The 20,212-nt window shown below is 38.8% G+C and overlaps 2 protein-coding genes and 1 long non-coding RNA gene across 21 annotated transcripts; 1 reads left to right on the top strand and 2 right to left on the bottom strand.

The window, feature by feature from the left end:
- Positions 1-4,028: 4,028 nt before the first annotated feature.
- LOC141045310 (uncharacterized) lies at positions 4,029-9,138 on the top strand. Of its 14 annotated transcripts, none has more exons than XR_012217372.2 (6): positions 4,031-6,266; positions 6,574-7,145; positions 7,243-7,307; positions 7,673-7,752; positions 8,147-8,203; positions 8,380-8,750. XR_012217372.2 is itself a non-coding variant. In XM_073533498.2 (5 exons), the coding sequence occupies exons 2-4, from the start codon at positions 6,584-6,586 to the stop codon at positions 7,748-7,750; spliced, it is 705 nt and encodes a 234-aa protein (XP_073389599.1). In that variant the 5' UTR covers positions 4,031-6,266; positions 6,574-6,583; the 3' UTR covers positions 7,751-7,752; positions 8,147-8,750. The 14 variants fall into 14 exon arrangements, 8 of the variants coding, with proteins under 8 accessions (XP_073389597.1, XP_090106144.1, XP_073389596.1 ...); XR_012217371.2 differs by having other exon boundaries at positions 7,673-7,761; XM_073533498.2 differs by having other exon boundaries at positions 8,147-8,750.
- LOC141045311 (uncharacterized) lies at positions 8,014-9,646 on the bottom strand. 2 transcript variants are annotated; one of them, XR_012217377.2, is made up of 3 exons: positions 9,528-9,646; positions 8,773-9,135; positions 8,014-8,546 (listed from the first exon to the last, which is right to left on the bottom strand). It is a non-coding gene; the product is annotated as an uncharacterized LOC141045311 (long non-coding RNA). The 2 variants fall into 2 exon arrangements; XR_016502697.1 differs by lacking the exon at positions 9,528-9,646 and adding an exon at positions 9,360-9,458.
- Positions 9,647-11,528: 1,882 nt separating this feature from the next.
- LOC112281716 (3-oxoacyl-[acyl-carrier-protein] synthase II, chloroplastic) lies at positions 11,529-18,762 on the bottom strand. 5 transcript variants are annotated; one of them, XM_024518550.3, is made up of 14 exons: positions 18,204-18,762; positions 16,612-17,053; positions 15,843-16,054; positions 15,306-15,509; positions 14,811-14,921; positions 14,577-14,672; positions 14,283-14,328; positions 13,804-13,883; positions 13,592-13,660; positions 13,305-13,389; positions 12,926-13,080; positions 12,686-12,766; positions 12,272-12,331; positions 11,529-11,880 (listed from the first exon to the last, which is right to left on the bottom strand). In XM_024518550.3, exons 2-14 carry the CDS (start codon positions 17,015-17,017, stop codon positions 11,749-11,751), a joined length of 1,737 nt encoding a protein of 578 aa, XP_024374318.1. In that variant the 5' UTR covers positions 17,018-17,053; positions 18,204-18,762; the 3' UTR covers positions 11,529-11,748. The 5 variants fall into 5 exon arrangements, with proteins under 5 accessions (XP_024374318.1, XP_024374314.1, XP_090106143.1 ...); XM_024518546.3 differs by having other exon boundaries at positions 18,580-18,761; XM_090250017.1 differs by having other exon boundaries at positions 18,437-18,488.
- Between the last annotated feature and the right edge of the window lie 1,450 nt (positions 18,763-20,212).

Here is a 20,212-nt window from a genome sequence, read left to right as displayed (position 1 = left end):
CTTTAAAATATACATCCATAAAAAATGATGTGCACTTGTATATTTTGGTGTGCATTGATAAAATTTGTGATTGTCTGTGGTGGATGGCAAGTTGTGGTGGCATTAGCAATACCCTCTATATAATCAGTTAATGCACTGTTGTTTCAAGAATGACACACAACCTTGCTTAAATTTATATGATTTATTTCTATTTTCTTTAAAAAAATATATATGCAATATAAATTTGTTCACTTATAATTCTACGATTTTAAACTATTAATTATTAAATGTTACATCAAATTGTAATTTAATTGCATCAAGGTGTATCTTAAAATCTTGACTGAAAGTAGCATGTTAATTTACTCATTTTAAATACCAATTGAAATCTTGGAATCCACTTGGATTTTTTCAACAGTAATATAAAAAATTGTAACTTCAGTGTTTAAACAATGATTAATTGACATCCTTACCCTAAATAATCTATAATCACTAATGACCAAAAGAAAATGATGTAATGAGTCATTCTTCAAATCCCACGTCAGCACGCGGGGATCGGGATGAAGCTACAGCCACAAGAATGGGGACTGACACGTCATCCCCGGGGCAGTCTACGTGGACGGGCCCTAAAAACTCCTCTCCTCCATCGCTGCTGTGTTGTCCGTGCCAGCTCCCCAATAATAACTGATCCTGCAATCTACCTTTGGTTCAAAACATTGAATGCTGCTTCAAAATTCTATCGATATTATGATTATTGCATTCCAAAGATTGACTATGGGTTATGATGTTACATTGTTGCCAAGTCTATTAATATATACTACAGAAGTTGGAAGTGATTTATGGGCCTAAAATAAGTAATTCTTAGATTTATACCAACCAAGGATGAAATGTTTGGAATAATGGTAATTAAAAATTACAAAAATTTCAAACATTACAAACATAATAAGGGTAATGCCTTCACTTGATGTCTCAAGCTTGGAAAAAATGGGTACATACAAAACCTTGTGTCTAATTGTCTAATTGTCTATGGATGATAACCAAGGGTAACATTCATCTTCATAACACAATTTTAATACTCATTTTGCCGAAGTTGTGGGTATGAATAAACAATATGATGGATAAAACTTCAAATCAATCTCCTTTCATATACAATGTTACCATGTTTCTTTTACACTTATTTATTAATTCCATGTAATCAACACTCTCTAATGAAATTTTAGTTTTGAAGTTTTCAAAAATTCAAGTAGTATTACCACAACATTTGCAAGACAACCTTTTGTGGTTCCATGACTAATTCATTAGGACACCCCCTGTCTCAAAATGTGTGCATCAATGACTTTACTATTTACTCATTTTTGATAAAAACAAACATTCAGTCAGATGTAAGAGAAACTTTGTTTATGTGAACGTCATTCTTTTTTACATTAGTTTTGTCTGGATGCTCAAAGTGTTGAGTAAGTGTGATATTTCCTCATAAATATTTTCATTTATATATATATATATATATATATATAATGTCATAGAGGGAGTAAAAATAATTTATATGTTTAAAAATAATAAAAATGTTTATTAAAATGCAACTGTTGTTTGCATGATTAGTGTTCAATATTGAGTATCAAGACAAGCAACATTGAAAGAATCATTCTCCCAGAGAACAAACCATTAGAATTTGTTCAGTCCATCTCCCAAGTAACTTTTATTTGAAACTTCACACACCTTCAGTCATTTGATGCCCCTTTCATTGTGTTTAACCACAACATCCTCAGATAAAATAATATAATTCATTTCGAAACCAATTATTAAAAGAAAAATGTATATATTTAATCCCCTGTTCATTGCAACACAATAATGCATCTAAGTTCATTTTTAAAGAACGAAAAAACCCTGTTTTTTAGGGATAAGGTATATCAAAGATTGACCTTGTAAATGGTCCTCCACATACTATGTTGGCATACCAACCAAACTTTTTAAAATGGTTGCAACTTCCCAGTCAAAGTGGACCCTAAAAGCCTTCCATCCATTTGCTTGACTTGCACTTAATTAAAAACTTAAGCATTGAATATCTCTGAAAAGTAAGAAAGGTTTAGGCTTCCTTTTTTTGTGGTCATTTAGAACATTTTGCATGCAAGCTTATGAATCGTACCTCCCCCAGCTTTTTAAGTAATAAAATAATACTTTTTAAAATTAGCATTGTTTTTACTCAAAGAGTGAATGTTGTACATGAACTACTTTCACTCGCTCAGAGGACGAGCGGGATAAGGTACCGTATGTGAGTGGTCGTATGCACCGTACATACGAGACTAGGTCCCTGTAGAGACGGTGCGGGATACGAGAACGGATGTGTGCTATTGAGAGGATGAACTCTGTGAGCTTTTATTAGTCAAGTTACGGCGGTCAAGTTCTTTGAACAAGGGCGGCAATTGGTCTGCCACGCTGGCGCTGCCGTGTCGCCTTCCGTGGTGCTTAGGCTAATGACGTGGATATGGGTGACACCAAAGCGATCATGCACGCAGGCTTCGCGGGTTGCTACTCTGGCAGAGGCACCCTCTTTGTCTTTTTTAAGGGGGGCCCTAGCTCACTTGGGAAGCGACCCTGTAGAATTTTTTTTATACACGATTATCATTTAGTGTAGTTGATAAAACATTCCAAAAATAAAATTATGACTACAATCATTTACAATATATTTTAATAGCAACGTGTTTACCTTCGACATATAGTGATCCACATAATCTTAATATTTGTGTTCACTGGAAATAAATAAACTAACTTGCTTGTGGGTGTTTTCTTTTTTGTATCTTATTTCTACACCAGTAGAAACATGGGTAGTTCGTCTGAAAGACAACCTCATTATAATATTTAATTATGATATTTCATTTGATTTGATGGTTTTTTTCCCTTACAAATTTCCTACCACAATATTATGTTATTTATCTAAAAGAAATACAAAAACCTCTATTAATGAGAAAATATTGTAATGTAAACAAATGTAAAACAATAATAATTAAAGAATATTATTGCATGCATTCTTACATTAAATCTATACTTTTTTAGCAATAAATTATTAATTTATTTCATGATAAAGATTGTTTGAAGCAAACAGTGTTCTGAAAGTCTTCATTAATTCAAATTTTCTTAGAAGTGGTCACACATGGAAACGAATTTATAGAGATTTAGCGAAACATCAATAATAACAAAACACATGATTTAAAATTGGACACTCAAATAAAAAATAAAAAAATTGATGTTTACAAGTGTTTATCATAGATCGTTCTGTGAAGTTCATTTATTAGAAAATTACAATGAATTACTTCTAACATTATAAGTGTAAAGTTTATAAAATCAATATATCACGATTATGATTTTTGAGGATGATAAGTCTACTTCCATAAATGTAACTCTTATCAAATATAGTATCGTTTTGTATATTTTCAATAAGTTTTTGTTTTTTGAGCAAGAGTATTGTCTCGAGTATGAACAGGGGGTTTAGAAGAGATATAATAAAAGTGAGAAATAAATTGGAATTACGAGGAACAATTTTTGTGCAATACGACACAAAAATTTACTAGTAAGGCATACAATTTAGACAAAATAAGTAATAATTTAATGGAATTTCCACTAAACTCCATGTAAACCCTAATTTACACTCTTGCCAAAAAAACATTTCTTATAAACAAAAAATAAGTAAGAGTTAAGGTCAAAGAAATGCATATATTTATATATATATATATATATATATATAATGAATACATCACTCTCGAAATTTTACTAATTTAAATACTAGAATTGAGTTTAATTAGGGGTAAAAAAAATCCCAATGCAAACATAATGCTGGCAGTAAGCTTCCTCTTAAAGACCAAGCCCTCCACGGCAAAGCAGAACCGCTGACGCGCGGCAACGGCGGTAGATTCCGCCGCTTGGAGACGCAGTGGCCATCGTGCTCGCAACTCCGTCGAGGGGCCAGTGATTCTCGCGGAATCCAGCCTTTTTTTTTTTTTTTTTTTTTTTTTTTAAATAAGCAAATTCCAACATCGTTGGACAGGGCCAGCTTTTAGTGCGGAGGTAGTGGAGGTTGGATTTGCGAGAGCGGAGTTAGCGAGACTTTTCTCCACGGGATTTGGTGACTTGTTCTTGGCCATGTATGGAAGAAATGCTTGGAAATGGCTATGGCATGCAATTGTTTTCCATATGAATAGGAAGCTTTCGGAATTCATGTCGAGTTTGATTATGCGCCTTTTTGGACCCGATCTTTCTTCGTTGTACACGTTGGTCGTGTCCCTGGCCCTGAAGCCTGGGGAGTTGTGGTAGTCACGCCAATCAGCGCGGCTATTACTTCAGTGTTCACTGTTGTCGCATAGCTACGTCTGTCCATGCTTTTGCAGATTCAAAAGAAGGGACTAATGTTTGACATTGTTGAACATCTTCCGTGTGAAGCGACTGTTCCGACAATGAGGTGCTGGCTATCGTTTCGCCGTGCGGTGGCCGTAATCCACCACGGCTAAGACTCGTGTCCATGTCTAATCTCGTTGCATAATGGACATACCTGAAGGCGATGAGGAGTCGCTTCCCGAATGCAGTGGTTCATGTTCGAGTTTCTGAGAATTCTGGTTTGGCGATGGCTATATGACCGTCCTCTTTGGCTGAGTTCGACAGCTGCAACGTCCAGTTTTTTAACAGAAGTGAATGTTTAACGAATGTTGCGACACCTGGGCATATATAAATTTTGATTATCCCCTAATTAAAAAAAATTCAGGTGGAATTTGTTCTACTTTTGACTTGACTAGCTGTGAGGCCAAGGGGGGTGGCTTGTCGGCAAGAGATGCTTCCAACTCAGGAAACCGAAGAATCCCACAGCCGGAATACAAGAGGGAATGTGTGATCTCAGCACCTGATGAAAAATATGAAGAATTCTTTTGGAGATGTGCTTCGTGTTAGAAAACGCTGCTACTTGACTCTTTCCTCGTGGGTTAGCTCACTTCCTATGTGAGGTTTAGATTTCCTCCAATTCACCTGGAATATGCTCTATATACTCTTCTAATCGATTTCTAATCACTAGACCAACAGGGAGGGTGCAATGGCGAATCAATTGCTGGTTCTCTGGATATAGACTTTTCCTAACCTGCATGTCGTGTGAATGCGCAGCACAATCGATTCCCACTGGCCGCTATGAATCGATGCGTTTATGCAGGGCCTGCTTCAATTGAGCCATTCAAGGGGGCCGAAGAGATGATCATCGATGCTTCGTAACCATCCAAATTCATTGGAAATTTCAAAAGGGGCGAGTGAATCTACTGAACAAGTCCGTGATCTGCACATTGGGTGAAGTAACCCGGCCCCTCTTGTGCTGATCCGAACATCAATCGCAGTTGGAGCTGAGGCAAACGCTCTGAAACGCCTTGGAACTTGGCCGATCAAATCTGTTGTAGAGCTTAGCTGAATTAGTGGTTCAATAAATTCTCTAAAGATGTCTTAGACATGGGGTAGGGTTTGGTCTTCAACGTAGCCGGTCACGGAAAACTCGATCAACTCTTTGCAGCAGCGACAAATATCTTCATAGAATACAGTGAGCCGCGAGTATGATGTGAAAAACTGTCGCAGCTGAAATTAAGATCTGCAGAAGATTAAGTTGAGAAGTGTACTTTGAGGACAGTGACGTGGCTGTCCCTCGTATATTCTGAGATCTACTGCGCATTTCGAGCACGACGTTGACGAATTTTTTGCCGACCAATATGTTACAGATGTTTTGGAGAGCAATGAGCAGATCTCTCAACATGACAGCCCTCCCCTTTTCCAACGGATGCTTCTGCCAAGTTCAGCTACAATTCGGCTGCGTCACCAGAGCCTCTGCGATGGTCACTCATGAAAGCAAACACAGCTATTATGAAACATGAGCTAATAGTAGTTCCTGCGCTGTATCTTGGGTAAAATCGGTTCTATTGTGATGAATCGTCAAATGCATTGACCGATGCTTTCGAGGTTAGCCGTTTCCTAACCACGCAATTTCAACTGAATCGATGGACTCATTCTGGTTGACCTACATGTACAACCGTCCCGTGAAGTCCAACGGACGTGACTATTCCCATGAAACCAACCAATTCGGTGAGGCAAACTTGTGCAATGGTGCTGCGTCTCTCATGAAATGTTACCACTCCCCAACGAAAATATCTATTGCGTAAAGCAGAGCGTTACTCGCTCAAAGCAATGTGTCAAGTCTCTCAACGCTAAATCGGGCACCAGGTAGCGGGTTGAAGATACAAATTCTAGGAGTGAAGTCTTGTCTCAATCGAGGCCAGGTTCGTCAATTCCAGACTTAAATTGAGTTGAGCATAGCGTCCTAATTATCCTTTCAAAATGTGGAAGAGCTTCAAATGCAATACTATCATTACCTTCGATAACTGTTCATTTTCACAATAATTCTACCAGAATCTAGCACTGAGTTAGCATGGAAGGATTGAAGTAATCACACTCAGCATGCAGCTCATGGTTGATCATCCAGTGGTTATGATACCACACCGTAGAATCCTCCCAATCGTGGAATTAAACAGTAAAATCCACGTGACAATTGGTGTGATCGACTTGCTCTGATCTTTCACATGGCAGATAAGCTACCATGAACGGAGAGGCTCCATGTGAGATTGCCACACATGGAGACCGCCATCGTACGGGAAGCATCGTTCACAAGCCCGGCCGCCGAAAATCCAAGTGCACAAAAACGCTGCAAACTCAAGGGCAACAACAACAACGACAACAAGAACAGTGGCAGTGGGCCAGCACCCAAGGAGCTCGGGCCACGGTTGCCTCCCCCGCGAACAGCGTCTGCAGCGGCGGCAGCAGCAGGTGCAAGCCTCTGAAGCTGAACGGGAGTATGGAGGACCCCGCCTTCACTCACCCCAACGACTCGAAACCCGACCCGCCAAGTCTGTCCCGCTCCAAGCACTCATCAGCTGTGATCGAGGACACCTCCCGCGGCGACGAACTGCACAAACAGGAGAATTGCCCGGCGCAGGTTGTTCCGGGATCATCGCACCTGGCGATGGCGAGCGAAATCGCATTCCAAGCCCGGCCGAAGGCGATCGGGTACGTGTGCGGGGCTTGCCAGGCGGGGATGATGATGAGGGAGAAGAAGACAAGCGGAGCCGAATTAGGGTTTTTCCAAGGGCGACACTCCCGAGGTGTCTTCTTCTTCTGCGTCTTCCTCAACCTCCTGTCGATAGTGACCTTCCTCTTTTGTATTTCGCTTCTCAGGACTCTGTACCCCCATCCCTCCAGGTGATGATGCTCTCTGCCCATACCGACCCATCTCAGCGCTGCCGAGAACTCTACCGACACAACAGGTCGGTTCTGCTGAAACAGAATTTTCTAATTGAGGACCGTAGGTTTGCAAACTTTAGCTTTGCGGCACAATTTGGTGTCGACAGAATGGCTTCGGAGGTTTGCAAAGATAAAAAAGTAACTTTGGGTTCTCATCTCATGATGGAGCTTGTGAAGGAGCATTTTGGTCATGCAGCAAGTTTTCTAAGTATTGGTTGAATTTTTTTCTTACTTATTTTTGTTCAATACTTAGCTTCAAAGTGAACTTTGATGGCTGTATGGTGTTATTTTTAATTTTTGAAATTCTTTCGAGAAAGTGTGCTTAGAAAATCAAAGTTATTATATGTAGTCAATGTATCTTTAATTATACTTTTACTTTATTTTACAGGATGTATATATATACGTATTGGTGATTATTGTTAAGCTTGTTCTAGCGTGCTCTAGCATTCTCTTAAGCTGCTATTAATTGTGAGTGAGGTATTACTTTGACTTTTAGCATGAAGACTGTGATATTCAATATTCTTCATATATATATATATATATATATAAGAAAATCAAACCATTATTTAGGTGCACATATGTACATGTTTTTGCATATTAACATGTTTGAAATTTTCATCCATAAAAACCTCTGCTCTTTAGTTTTTAGTATGCATACACTAAATTTAAGCATCATCAATTCACAATAGATTCATATTAGAATATTGTTCATCAGTAATGACATAGTATCATTCTAGGTTATGTTTTTGAATTTAGCATTAGAAAAAAACTTACATTTTTGTGCATATTTTATTCATATTTGTTTTTCTACTATCTTCTAATTACAAGATGACTAATTTGTAACCTTCATCATGCACTTCAGATACCCACTATTCACATCATTTTTGCATGTATATCCAAATCAAATAACTAAACTATTGTAAGTGAACCACATCAACTAATTCATTTCCAAAAACAGGTATGAAAGATAAATAAATAAGTAAATAAAATCCAAAGCTTATTTCAACGTGATTGAAAATGTTACCCATTGAGAGTTTCAATAGTGTATGATTAATGAAAATATGTTTCATGAAATTGTAAAACTGTAACCACCAGCACAAGCACAGCAAAACCCAAGCAGGGTGCAAAAAGAATTGGAGCATTTGCAGGTCGATAGGAATGAAGAAACGAGGTGTCTGTGTCGCCCGCTTCGACATTTAAAACATCACCAAGAAAAAACAAAGATGGTGTGGGCGGAGGTTCAACACCATTTCCTTCACCATCTGACCCACACATCAATTCCCCACGTAAATTGACATTCTTTTAAATTCATTAACTCAAGTTTAGGGTTTGGAGTTTTAGGGTTTGTAAAACAACCCCCTCATTTTTTTTTTTTGCAAGTTTTAAATTATCAGTTATTGATATTATTATTATTATTATTATTATCTCATATGTAAAAAAAATAATAATAATATATTTGTGTGTGTAACTATAATGTGTATTTCTTACCTTCTTTTACAAAGAAAGTTGTTGGCATGTTTGCAACCACAGTTTGTGTTTGGTTGTTCATGACAGAAATAGAGTACCTTCCCACTTTGGTACAGTAAATTGTGACTATGAAGAGTCCGTATGCAAGTTGGTGTGTGATTTTGCCGACTGCCGAAGAGTCCGCAATGAGCATGTTAGTGGCATTATTGAAGCGTAGAATGGTGGCTATGAAGGGAGTATGGCTTAGATCCATACCACCTGTGGCTGCACTAATTTTATTTCCATAAGCATCATACAATAGTATCTTTATGACCCCGTACTCGGACACTTGCCATGAGCTCCCTCTTTCCCATTCCCAAATACAATCATTGAGAGAAAGTTCTCCTACCACATTTGCAACAATATTAATGTATGTATATATATATATATATATATATATATAGGAATATATTTATATATGTACAAAAAAACACAAACAAACACACCATCTCTTCATTTCTTTAACAAGTATTCCATATTACATACCAAGAAATAATAATATCAACTATAACATTGTGTCTTTTACATAGATAATAGAATTCAAAGTTTTGAGAAGGGTATGTACAAACATTTTTATACATTACACAAAATGTTATATAAAATTATGTTTTATGTAACATCTAAATGACATATACTTGCATAAAGCATCACTTTAATGATATAACTTTACATTTTTGAAAACAACAAAGAATTAAGATATATATATATATATATATATATATATATACTATGTTCACCACAACATATGGAATGCTTTTGGTTATATGATAGCATGTTTGAAACTGTCATCCAAACACACAAGCACAAACAAAACAAAACAAAAAACAGGGGGTTAAATTTCAAGACCTGCTGTGATAAAAGCCTCAAAATATTTTGGATACAAGTAGTTTTTTGCCATGAGTTGAAATTGAAGAGGCTTGGTCACCGAGGCAAAACCATAGCCTGTGAAGTTGCAAGTAAATAGATACACTCCTTTGGGAGTAGGATGAAATGGAGGCAAAGTACAATTTAGTTTATCTGTGTACAATTGAGTTAGACTGTCTGGAGCCCAAAGTTTAACTACAAATTGGGGGTCTATGCCAATATAGGGCAAGCAACAAGCACATTCAAAATCACATATTTTGTGTATTAGGGCACACCCCCTTCCAAAGCACTCACGTTCGTATCCAACAAGTGTAATATTTGTGAGCAACCCGGATGGAATTGCAGTGAGGGATGGATCATCCCCCAAATATAATTTTGTGCAAACATAGCTCAAGCCATGGCTATCAATTAGAGAGTCACACGTCATGTATTTTTGGTTATGCAACCTCGATTCATTTCCATGGATGGTTGCTATGTTTGATCCAAGTTTTGTGGGAATGTCTCTATTTTTGCTTTGTTTTTGTATGTGTGTAATTGTGTAAGCAACAATAAGGAGAATTGAAACAATAATCACTTTTGAAAGAATCATCTTAGTGAGGTTTAAAAGTGTGTAACTGTGTATGTGTGTGTGTTTCTATTTTATTTATCATTCAATAAAGAAAAGAAGTAGAATGTATTTCTCAAGACAAGTGTGGTCCCAAGTGAAAAACTCATCATTGTATGCAAAAGATATTATACATAAATTTCCCCAATTTAAATTAGTATCAAATTTACATTCATTCTTATAAAACATTTGTAAAAAAACAATTCAAAAAAAGTTATTTGTAGCATATTACATATATATTTAAATTAATTAATTTCTTCTAAGTGAACTTTTGTGTGCATGCTTATAACAAATTACTTCAAAAACATACATTAAATAAATAAAGATGTAAAAGTGCACATTTGTACATATAATCATTTGAAAAAGCATGATAAGAAACCTTCTCAAGTAAGCAATCAACTTCTGAAAACAAATTGCTCAGTGCATGTTTGAATATTTAATTTTGTAAAAATTGTTGTTTTAAGATTTTGATGTGAGAAAAATAAACGCCCTGCTACCTACAACTCTAATTGTAGAGTTCAAGTTTGATAATGTGCCAGCCAATCCCTCATGGAAATCCTTAAATTCTCGACAAACCATGGACCCTATAAGAATAAAATTTCACACAACTTCAAAAGTATCTATATAAAAATGTTTTCAGTTGAGCTGTCGCAAGTAAGCATAAACATATTACGTGCTACAGTAACTTCTGATATACAACCATGTTTACATTGTTCAATTTTATAAAGTGGGTGTATATGTGGGAAATACTACTGCTAAGAATAATAATAATAATAATAATAAGGTTGTGTTATATCAATGTAAAAAATTACTTCCTGACCTTGATTCTTAGATTTTAGATTTCATTTTATTTTTTATTTTTGTGAAAATATTTAGTATGCAATTAGAGGTGTCTTAATGTGAGATTTTTTCAATAGATGCATGCGTTCCAATCTTCCAATAAATATTTTTTTCAATGGTGCATGTTCTTCAGAGATTTCGAAGTTAAAGATTTAAAACTGACCACCGTCTAGCCTGATCAGAATTAAGGATGATTATGAAAGTGATTAAACAGAGAGGTTGTCGGTAGTCCAACAGCTTCAGCAACATTTGTTCTCTGTCGCCATAATGTTTAACTAGGAAGACTCCCTGAGAATTTCCCAGAGTACAATCCTTCATGAAAAAACAGACCTCAGGCCTGACATTAGCATATATAGGACCGATGCATGGAGAAAAGCCAGCAACAAATTCGACAGGACCCAGGAGAGACCCACAAGTAGAGGAAAAAGAATTACGGAACTGTACATTTTTTTTTCATTTCAGCGAGCAGTGAAACGAAGGAAAAAGCTCGCAATATTGATGCACTACATTTCGAGGCAGGCTATATGGCAAGACCAATCTCTGGCATTGGCAATAGTGCTAGTACGCCACCCTTGCATCAAGTGAGATCAAAGCCAAAACACTTGTACAGTCTGGGAAGAGAGGAAGTGCATCCAGAAGTGCGTGTTGCGTCACTCTTCATTAGCTTCCACGTAAGGGGCGAATAGCACGGATGAATTCTGACCCCCAAAGCCGAAGGAGTTCGAAAGAGCAACCTTGATGTCCAGTTCCTGCTTCTCTCCTCCCACAATCACGTTCAAATCCTGAAAGACCATTTCAACGTATAGCAAAGACGATTCAGAATCCAATCAAACTAACAATCTGAGGGGACTCTTAGAGAACAACAATGATTCTTTCCATGTACCGACAATCTCAGCACGGAAGTAGTTCATTAAAATATCAAATGTCAAGTGAATGCTTCAGCAAACAAGTTCAATGTCGAGCGATATCAAATAATCGATGCAATCTAGGAGGAGCGAATACATGACATATTCTTCCCATATTCTAGCACAGTATCAACTGGTTTGGTTGATAAGGCTGAAAACACTCTTAATTAGTGATCTCTAATATTGCAGAAATACCAACCATAGCAACACAAGTACCAGCAGATTATTCTAAAAAATACCCTCAGAACCGTAATAAAGAAGCTCTTACCACTTCACTCTCTGGGTTCTCGAGGTTGATTGTAGGGTGCACCCAACCAGTTCTGATTGCCTGCATCATGATTATTACTGTCCGTCAGAGCAGAACAGAGTATACGTACATATATTCAGAAATGCTCATACATTTGAAATCCACGTGTTTGATGCTCCTTATTTTACACATACAGTACCAAACCATCAACGAGAAGCACACAAACTCAGTAAACTATAAATAATCCCCACAGATTACAAGATACATGGCACCAAGTTCAAAATGTTAAAATACCACAACAAAAACTCATTTACTTGTAGCAATATATCCACGACATACTGGCTTTCTTGAAACAGGTAATGTAGCGAAGGACCAGGAATTTTCAGATACAGATATGCTCAGTTAATAATTGCTTCAAGCAATGCAAGAACTCACCTGGATTGTTGCAATAGCTTCAACGGCACCAGCGGCACCCAGCAAATGACCCACCATAGACTTGGTTGAATTTACTTTAAGCTGCAACCGCAACACACTTCAAGTCGCGTCAGAAATAGCCTTGTAATGTAGATGGATCAACAGCAAAGATTACACTATTTAGAACCAAGACCAAACGCAGTAGACCGGGAAGAAATGAGGATGACAAGACAACAGTCAGAAGACAAAGAACTACCTTACCTCTGGATTTCCACCAAAAACCTTCATGAGAGCCTTGTACTCTTGCAGATCGCCAGCTTTTGTTGAGGTTGCATGAGCATTTACATAGTTGACATCAGCCTTGTTTACTCCTGACTGAGCCAAGGCCTTCTCTATGCAAAGTAGCACACCAGCACCTGTCACGCACTAGAAAGGGATCACGCTTCACAACCAGAAAAAGTCATAACTGCAAAATGTCTAACATAGTGCATTAAACCGGCTAGCAATGATAATCTACGCAACTCAGATCTAGTCATTAACGAACCAGAAATGGCCATCAAAGCAATAAAAATATCTGGTTTGCAGAGGACAAGGAAAAATCTATTCTTTGAGCCCGTGGTTCGAGCAAGTTACATCATACCTTCTGGGTGAGGCTCTGTCATGTGATAAGCATCACATGTGAAGCTACCTCCAAGAAACTCCGCATATATCTCTGCTCCCCGTGCCTGTAAAAAGCCGACACGTATTATTTCACAAATTAACTTCTTCAAATGTATTGTCGGGGGGAATACAGATGTAGAGAAGAAAAGGAAAAAAAAAAGAAGAAAAAAAAATCGTTAGTGTGAAGCAACAAACCCACAGAGGTTAAGAAATCTCTTCTGATAAAAACACATCATCAACTGCTTTACGAGGATAAAAAATACAAACCTTGGCATGCTCTAACTCTTCTAGCAAGAGAACACCTGCTCCCTCTCCCATGACGAACCCATCCCGATTCTGTATAAGAAACATAAGTGAAAATTAGTAGGACCTACATTATAATAAGTATAATAATACTGTTAAATATAACTATGAATCTTTACACTAGCATACTTGACAAGGGCACAATATCCAAAAGGGACAAGGAAGCCAAACCAGACCTGGTCCCAAGGACGTGACGCTTTGGCTGGGTCATCGTTGCGCTGAGAAAGGGCTCTGCAAGCAGCGAATCCTCCAAGACCTGTGTGCCGGCGAATTACATGTAAGAAACGAATGGCTGACAATAGATCAAGGCGAAAAGAAGCTCAGGTAAATTACGTTGTCATCTAGTTGAAAATATCTTAAGAAAATTTGCGTTGACATCAGTATCACGCGAGACATAAATCTTCCAGGGATGGGCATCTTCCACATCTTCAAACTTTAAACATTAGTGTTGAGCCTATCCAGCAAATGACATTGATTTAAGAATGTTCCGATTGCAGTCACAAGACAGGATCTCATACACAGACTTCCATTCAACAGAGAGCTTATTTTCGTTTGAAACCTACAGATACGACTAAAAGGCATGTCCCGCCCTTCTCAGGAAGATAATGCTAAATCCTACCCAGATCTGGAAAGAAAAGAAGATCCGGAAACTAACCAATAGGGATGATGGCAGCGTCCGAGCCTCCTGACAACATTAGGTCCTACACATGAATGAGTAAAGTGAGGATTCGACTTCGAATGTTCGAAAGATGTTCACTTGAAGCGGGGCTCGTCGAATAGCCATTATTGAAATTTTCATCAACAATTTTTCAAACAACAGTTGATAAGAATACCACTTCAAAAGAAGGGGAGAATTACTTGATGACATACCTTCAACTAATAATCCATGAAAAAAATAATAGAACAATCGAATCACTCTTCAGTTCCAGAGGTAGGTTTAGCAACTTACGGCTTCACCCCTGATAATGTGATTTGCGGCACTAAGTATACAAAAATTGCTGGTGGCACAAGCTGTGGATATAGAATAATTGGGTCCCATCCACCCCTGTAAAAAAATAAACAAAGGAATAAATGCTTGTTAGATTTACTAGAGGCACAAACATAATATCAAAAAAATTAAACAACAGTAAACTTTCTATACAAGTGAGAACATCTCATTACGTCGTGATTAAAACAAGCATACCAAATCCATGGCTAGCATGGCTGAACCCATGTTGGTGGTTGCGAAAGGAACGCAAAATGGGTTCATCTTTCGGTAGGAAACCCTTAATGCCTCAATGGCATCATTAAATACCTGTCAAACCAACACTGCACCTTCAGCCAAATCATCCATGAGGAAGACCTGAAAGACCTTGTTGATTGAGTGCCCAAACTCATTCTGTCTACAAGTACACATCGACAACAATAGGTCCTAAAGCAGAGATCCGATGTGCATCAAGCCTGGACGCCCATACAAGCGACTATTGCTACATGACTGGACAGGTATGTTTCTATCCCTTCAACTTGCATTAAGAGATAATCCTATATAAAGAACTCGCAATACCAAAATACGATCACACCTTGCTCCAACCTAAGCCTTTTACAGTAAACAATCCTAATACACCTTCACTATACAGGAGTTCAAATCGTGGTAGAATACTGTATAGAAAGGTGAGTTGAGTCTTTGCAACACACGCACCTGCATTCCTCCCATTGCAGAACCAATGAGGACACCACATTTTGACTTGTCCAAGTCTTTCATGACATCTTCTGTAATCCCAGCGTCCTTTACGGCTTTTTTTCCTGCTGTTAGAAGGTACAGCATGAACCTGTCCATGCGTCTTGCGAATTTTCCAGCCACCCAGCCCTCCGTCGAAAATGACTTAATTTCTCCTGCAAACCTCTGCCACCACACATAATCCAAAATCAGCACTCGGCAATAGGTGTAAGCATTCAGCCAGCATAATCTTTCCAGAAAGAGTTGCTTACGTGTACTTTTCCTCTACGCTAAAACCAAAGCATTCAGGCGGTACGCGCAGATGTTTGCAAAGCTGAAAGATTTATGGAAAAAAAATCACATTGGCTTTCTACTTACCCATACACTCAGTGCACGCTAAATATATTCAGCTGGAGCTGCATGAAAGTAAAAATGAGGAAAATAATATTAAGATCAGCAGCGTTTTACTAAGCACAGCTGGAAGTCTAAGGAAACAACAGAACACAATGCGCGACTTACTGTTGGAAATTCTTTGCAGTCAAATCTCTCTATCTCAGTGATTCCACTTTTCCCCGCCAATAAATTCTCATAGAATTGAGTCGGTTCATGACCGTGACAAGATACCAAACCCATACCAGTCACTACAACTCTTCTTTTCTTTGTTGCAGTTTTTTTGTTTTTCTTCTGCTCTGACTCCTTCGCTGGTTGGGCTGTGACAGCCGATGCCTTTCCTGTAATTCAGGACAATTAGCACCAAGCGTACTTTCAGCACAGAAACTAAATTTCGCCACCTGAGTCTAAAATGGCTTCACCCGACGACGTCGGACCTCGTTGCATGTCGATCCGGCAGTCCAACCAAGGTACAAAACAATAATAGAACAACTGCAGTACATACACGAAAAATTCTAAGCAGATCCTATTGATCCTCCAACACTTTCCATACATTCAGTAACGTTATGTACTCAAGAGTACTCTCGAGTAATACCAGCAGAATTTCACGACGTCCTCCTCACCTAATACAACGAGTAACGATCACATCATGAAGTACTATCTAGCTCCAGTAGCAATATGAATCAGCCTGTTCGAGAGTGCAGGTGCTATGATCCTCCATAGAATTTATTATTACCACTTTAAATAATAATAATAATAAAAGTTCATTTTAAAGGTACTAGGAGGAGTTCCAATCTCCAATTATGGCCTTATCACTAGAAACATGAACTTCATGCAAAATTCAAAACCTGAAAAGAGTGCTGCGTGGATGGAATAACTTGCAACAAGCCAGTCTTACCTGCTGCAGCTCTTCTAAACCTCCGGCCAGCTCTAACGGACTTCGAAACGGGACCTTTTGAACCTCCCAAACAGTCCCCAAAAAAGCCATCCCCGAACAGGGACTCGGGCCTCATGTTATTATACTCCTTGCATCCTTGAAGCCCACAAAACGTTCCTAATTCTGAAAGACCAGATTCACAAAATGCTACTAGACTTTGGCTCGAACGAGATGCTGCTGCAACGCCAATGCTCAACCAGCTTTCTGCAGCCAATTGCTTCGAGCGTGCAATTCTCCTTTTAAGCCTTCTACCCAGAGGCCCTGAGCTTACAGGGGCATCAACACCAGAGAGGCCTGCTACAGAATTAGATACACAGGCAGCTATTAACCAAGTACACAGGGGCGAGGCAGCCGCTGAAAATGCCATCCTTCAAACTTGCATAAAACAACTCAGACTTGATATCTGCAAAAAGGGAATGATTAACAAGCGTTAGTTCAATATATGAGCCAAGCTAAAGGCCAACAACAAGGACATGCATCGACAAGGGAGAAGCGAGCGCGCGGGTTCAAATGATTTTAAAGGAACGCTAAAACCATAACTTTAAAATCATCACATTCAGCAAATAAACTTCGGGAGTTCCGATTATGCCCACTAGTAAACAACAAAGAAGCACTCCGCAAAATATTCCGAAAGAGTGAAACCTGGCGGTGACTGAAAGCACGCTCATTTTACAATAAAAAACTCAAATGAGTGGACAGCATATCAAGACAGAGTTAATGCTTTAGAAGCTCTCTCTCTCTCTCTCTCTCTCTCTCTCAGGATGAGATTCGATTCTGCTCTCAATCGGGGTGTACATGGAAGGGATACGCATCAGAATCACTATCGTTACAATTTTAAAACATCGATAAGCTTGGCTCGCTCCTAAAGCACAATGCCAGCCGACAGAAGAAGAAATTGGTTCCGCACAATGCAATCTACAAATCTACACAAATCTGAAAACAAGTTCATTCTGCCACACTTTGCAGCTTCTAGTTTCTAAACTATCGATACAACACCGCAACCACCACTTCCCCCTCATCATCATCATCCTCCTATCATAACTTCGATCCCAGAGCAACACCGGAGGCAGCAACTTCCATTCCACACACATTCCATCTCCAGGCACAAATCAACCACAGAACATCTACAGACGCTGAGCTCATCCGCATCCACACTCACAGCCTGTATTGCAGCGCACACACACTTTCAGTTCGACAATACCACGTCAACGACCACCTAACCTCCTTTACTTCACTCTCGTAATACCACAACTCCAAACCTAATCGCAACTCCGCTCACTCCTTCACTGCCTCCATACATCGCTCCATCAACCAAACCCTAAACCCTCTCCCTCACCACCAGATAGACAAGGAGCTCCTCCTCGCTCCTCCTGCTGCTCAACACAGACTCCCTTAACCTCCCACTCCCTGTCACCGCCCCGACGCAGCCAGCAACAGCATTACCTCTCCACCAGCTGCAACAGCGTCGAAATCAATCCGCTCGTGGCTCAATCACCAAGCCACACACACACCCAAAAAAAAGAAAAAAAAAGAAAAACACAAGGCTATTACACCTCTACTCGCATCCTCCACCTCCACTTTCTCGTAAATCCCTCTCGACCAAAAAGCGTGACAGCCAGCCACTAGAAACACAGTAATGGAGGTATAAAGGTCGTGAGCTTGGTTGGATGGCTGGTTCATGCACTCGCCCGGTTGGTTGGTTCACCCGATCGACCAATCCCCTTATATTCCCCCGCTTGCGACAAGCGCTAACGAGCACAGTACAACTGAAGCGATGTCTTCTCACCTGTCCAGCAGAAGCAGCAAAGAAAAACAAAACAAAACAAAACAAAACAAAGTGCCCACCCAGGCAGGGGGGGGTGGGGGGGGAGAAGCAGGGGAAGCGAAAGAGGCAGGCAGGAGGCGCGGGCGTGGGAATGGGGGCTCTACCGCAGGCAGGCCCGCTCGCTCGGCGAGAGTGAAGGCTCTGCAGTGCTGCTGGATCGTTCGTTCCGTCCCAACGATGGTGATGGCTGCGGTGGTCGAATACGAGTGAGAGAGAGAGAGAGAGAGAGAAAAATGGAAGAGGAGCAAGAGGAGGGAGTGGAAGTGGTAGAGAGGTGGGGCTGTGATGCGATGCGATGGCGATGGCGATGATGGAGGGGGCGGAGTCTCCCGTGGTTCGTGTCCGGGCGTTGGGAACGATGCGGGGGGCCTCCGACTCCACCCCCCTCATCCATCCCTCACCCCACGCCCATCCATCCATCCCCCAATCATGTCTCCACGTGTCCTCTGTTAGTCTGTGCTTCCCTTTTCTTTATCATCCGTTTATCTCGTGTTCGTCCATCCGCTCGTCCCTGTATTCATTCATTCGTCGTCATCCGGCGTCGCTTTCGGGCTCCCAGAGCTGCCCGTAAACAGAAAAAATAAAGAAGTTCGTCGTCGTCGTCGTCGTCGTCCGTCGCGCTTCGTCCGTCTTGTACTTGCAACTGAATTGCTGACGTGGAACAAGTACGGGGGAGGAGTTTAGCTTGAGGGAAAAGTAAGGTGGGTTTTCTTTTTCTCTTTATCTTTCTCATCTTTTCTTTTTCATCTTTTCTTTTTCTCTTTCTCTTTCTCATTTTCATCTTTTCTTTTTCTCTTTCTCTTTCTCATCTTTTCTTTTTCATCTTTTCTTTTTCTCTTTCTCTTTCTCATCTTTTCTTTTTCTTTTTCTTTTTCTCTTTCTCTTTCTCATCTTTTCTTTTTCATCTTTTCTTTTTCTCTTTCTCTTTCTCATCTTTTCTTTTTCTTTTTCTTTTTCTCATCTTTTCTTTTTCATCTTTTCTTTTTCTTTTTTCTTACTATGTACAAGAGTTTGAAAAAGTTGGAAGAAAGAATGCAACTTCATTTATATTTTCTAAAAGGGGTACATATTTGGGTTATTTCTAGAAATCTGTTGAAGATATTGTAGTTAAATTCGTGGTAAATTCAATAAATGTTTTAATTCATGATTAGTATGAATCATTTTAAATGAAATTTGCAATAAGATAAAAATAAATAAGTGTGTTTTAATCAAAGGAGACATCAAAATAAGAACAACTTAGTATTGTCTGCTCCATACTTAAATTTGTAATTTGTGTCTTTCATTTTATTTTTTTACTTAATTATGTGTATTAACATTTGACTATTTAACTTCAATTATGTATTGGTTTGTTTTAATAAACTTAATAATTGGGAATCAAACATGCAGATTTACATGGACTTCAAATAAAATCAAATAAAACACCTTATTAAGAAATCTGAATCAAACCTAAACCAGGTAATACAGAATATTGTGATGATATTGTGATACAGATCATTCTTCCTATCTAAATGTTTAAATGTACACTTTTGTGTAATAAAAGATTCAAAACAACTCACACTGTTTTCATTGATAAATAAATAAATAAATAATAAATAAACAGTTTTTTTGTTCCATATTTTTATCTTAAATTGTGTGTGTATATATATATATATATTCAAAAGACTTTAACAAAGAAACTTTTTCCACGTTATTGCATCATATGTTACAACATGGCACCATTGGAAAAATAGAAATGTC

The sequence above is a fragment of the Physcomitrium patens genome, chromosome 4 (genome assembly GCF_059467195.1).
Source record: "Physcomitrium patens ecotype Gransden chromosome 4, ASM5946719v1, whole genome shotgun sequence".
Lineage (NCBI taxonomy): Eukaryota > Viridiplantae > Streptophyta > Bryopsida > Funariales > Funariaceae > Physcomitrium > Physcomitrium patens.
The sequence above is the reverse complement of the archived record's forward strand: the minus strand, read 5'-3'. Positions and strand labels throughout refer to the sequence as shown.

Excerpts from the sequence above, each read along its gene's own strand:
- LOC141045310 (XM_090250018.1), top strand. The coding sequence starts at position 6,584 with ATGAACGGAGAGGCTCCATGTGAGATTGCCACACATGGAGACCGCCAT. Across the intron at positions 7,146-8,379 it reads CCAAGGGCGACACTCCCGAG|CACAAGCACAGCAAAACCCA; the intron begins GTGTCTTCTTCT and ends TGTAACCACCAG.
- LOC112281716 (XM_024518550.3), bottom strand. The coding sequence starts at position 17,017 with ATGGCATTTTCAGCGGCTGCCTCGCCCCTGTGTACTTGGTTAATAGCT. Across the intron at positions 16,055-16,611 it reads GTTTAGAAGAGCTGCAGCAG|GAAAGGCATCGGCTGTCACA; the intron begins GTAAGACTGGCT and ends CCTGAATTACAG. Across the intron at positions 13,081-13,304 it reads GACAGAGCCTCACCCAGAAG|GTGCTGGTGTGCTACTTTGC; the intron begins GTATGATGTAAC and ends AGTGCGTGACAG.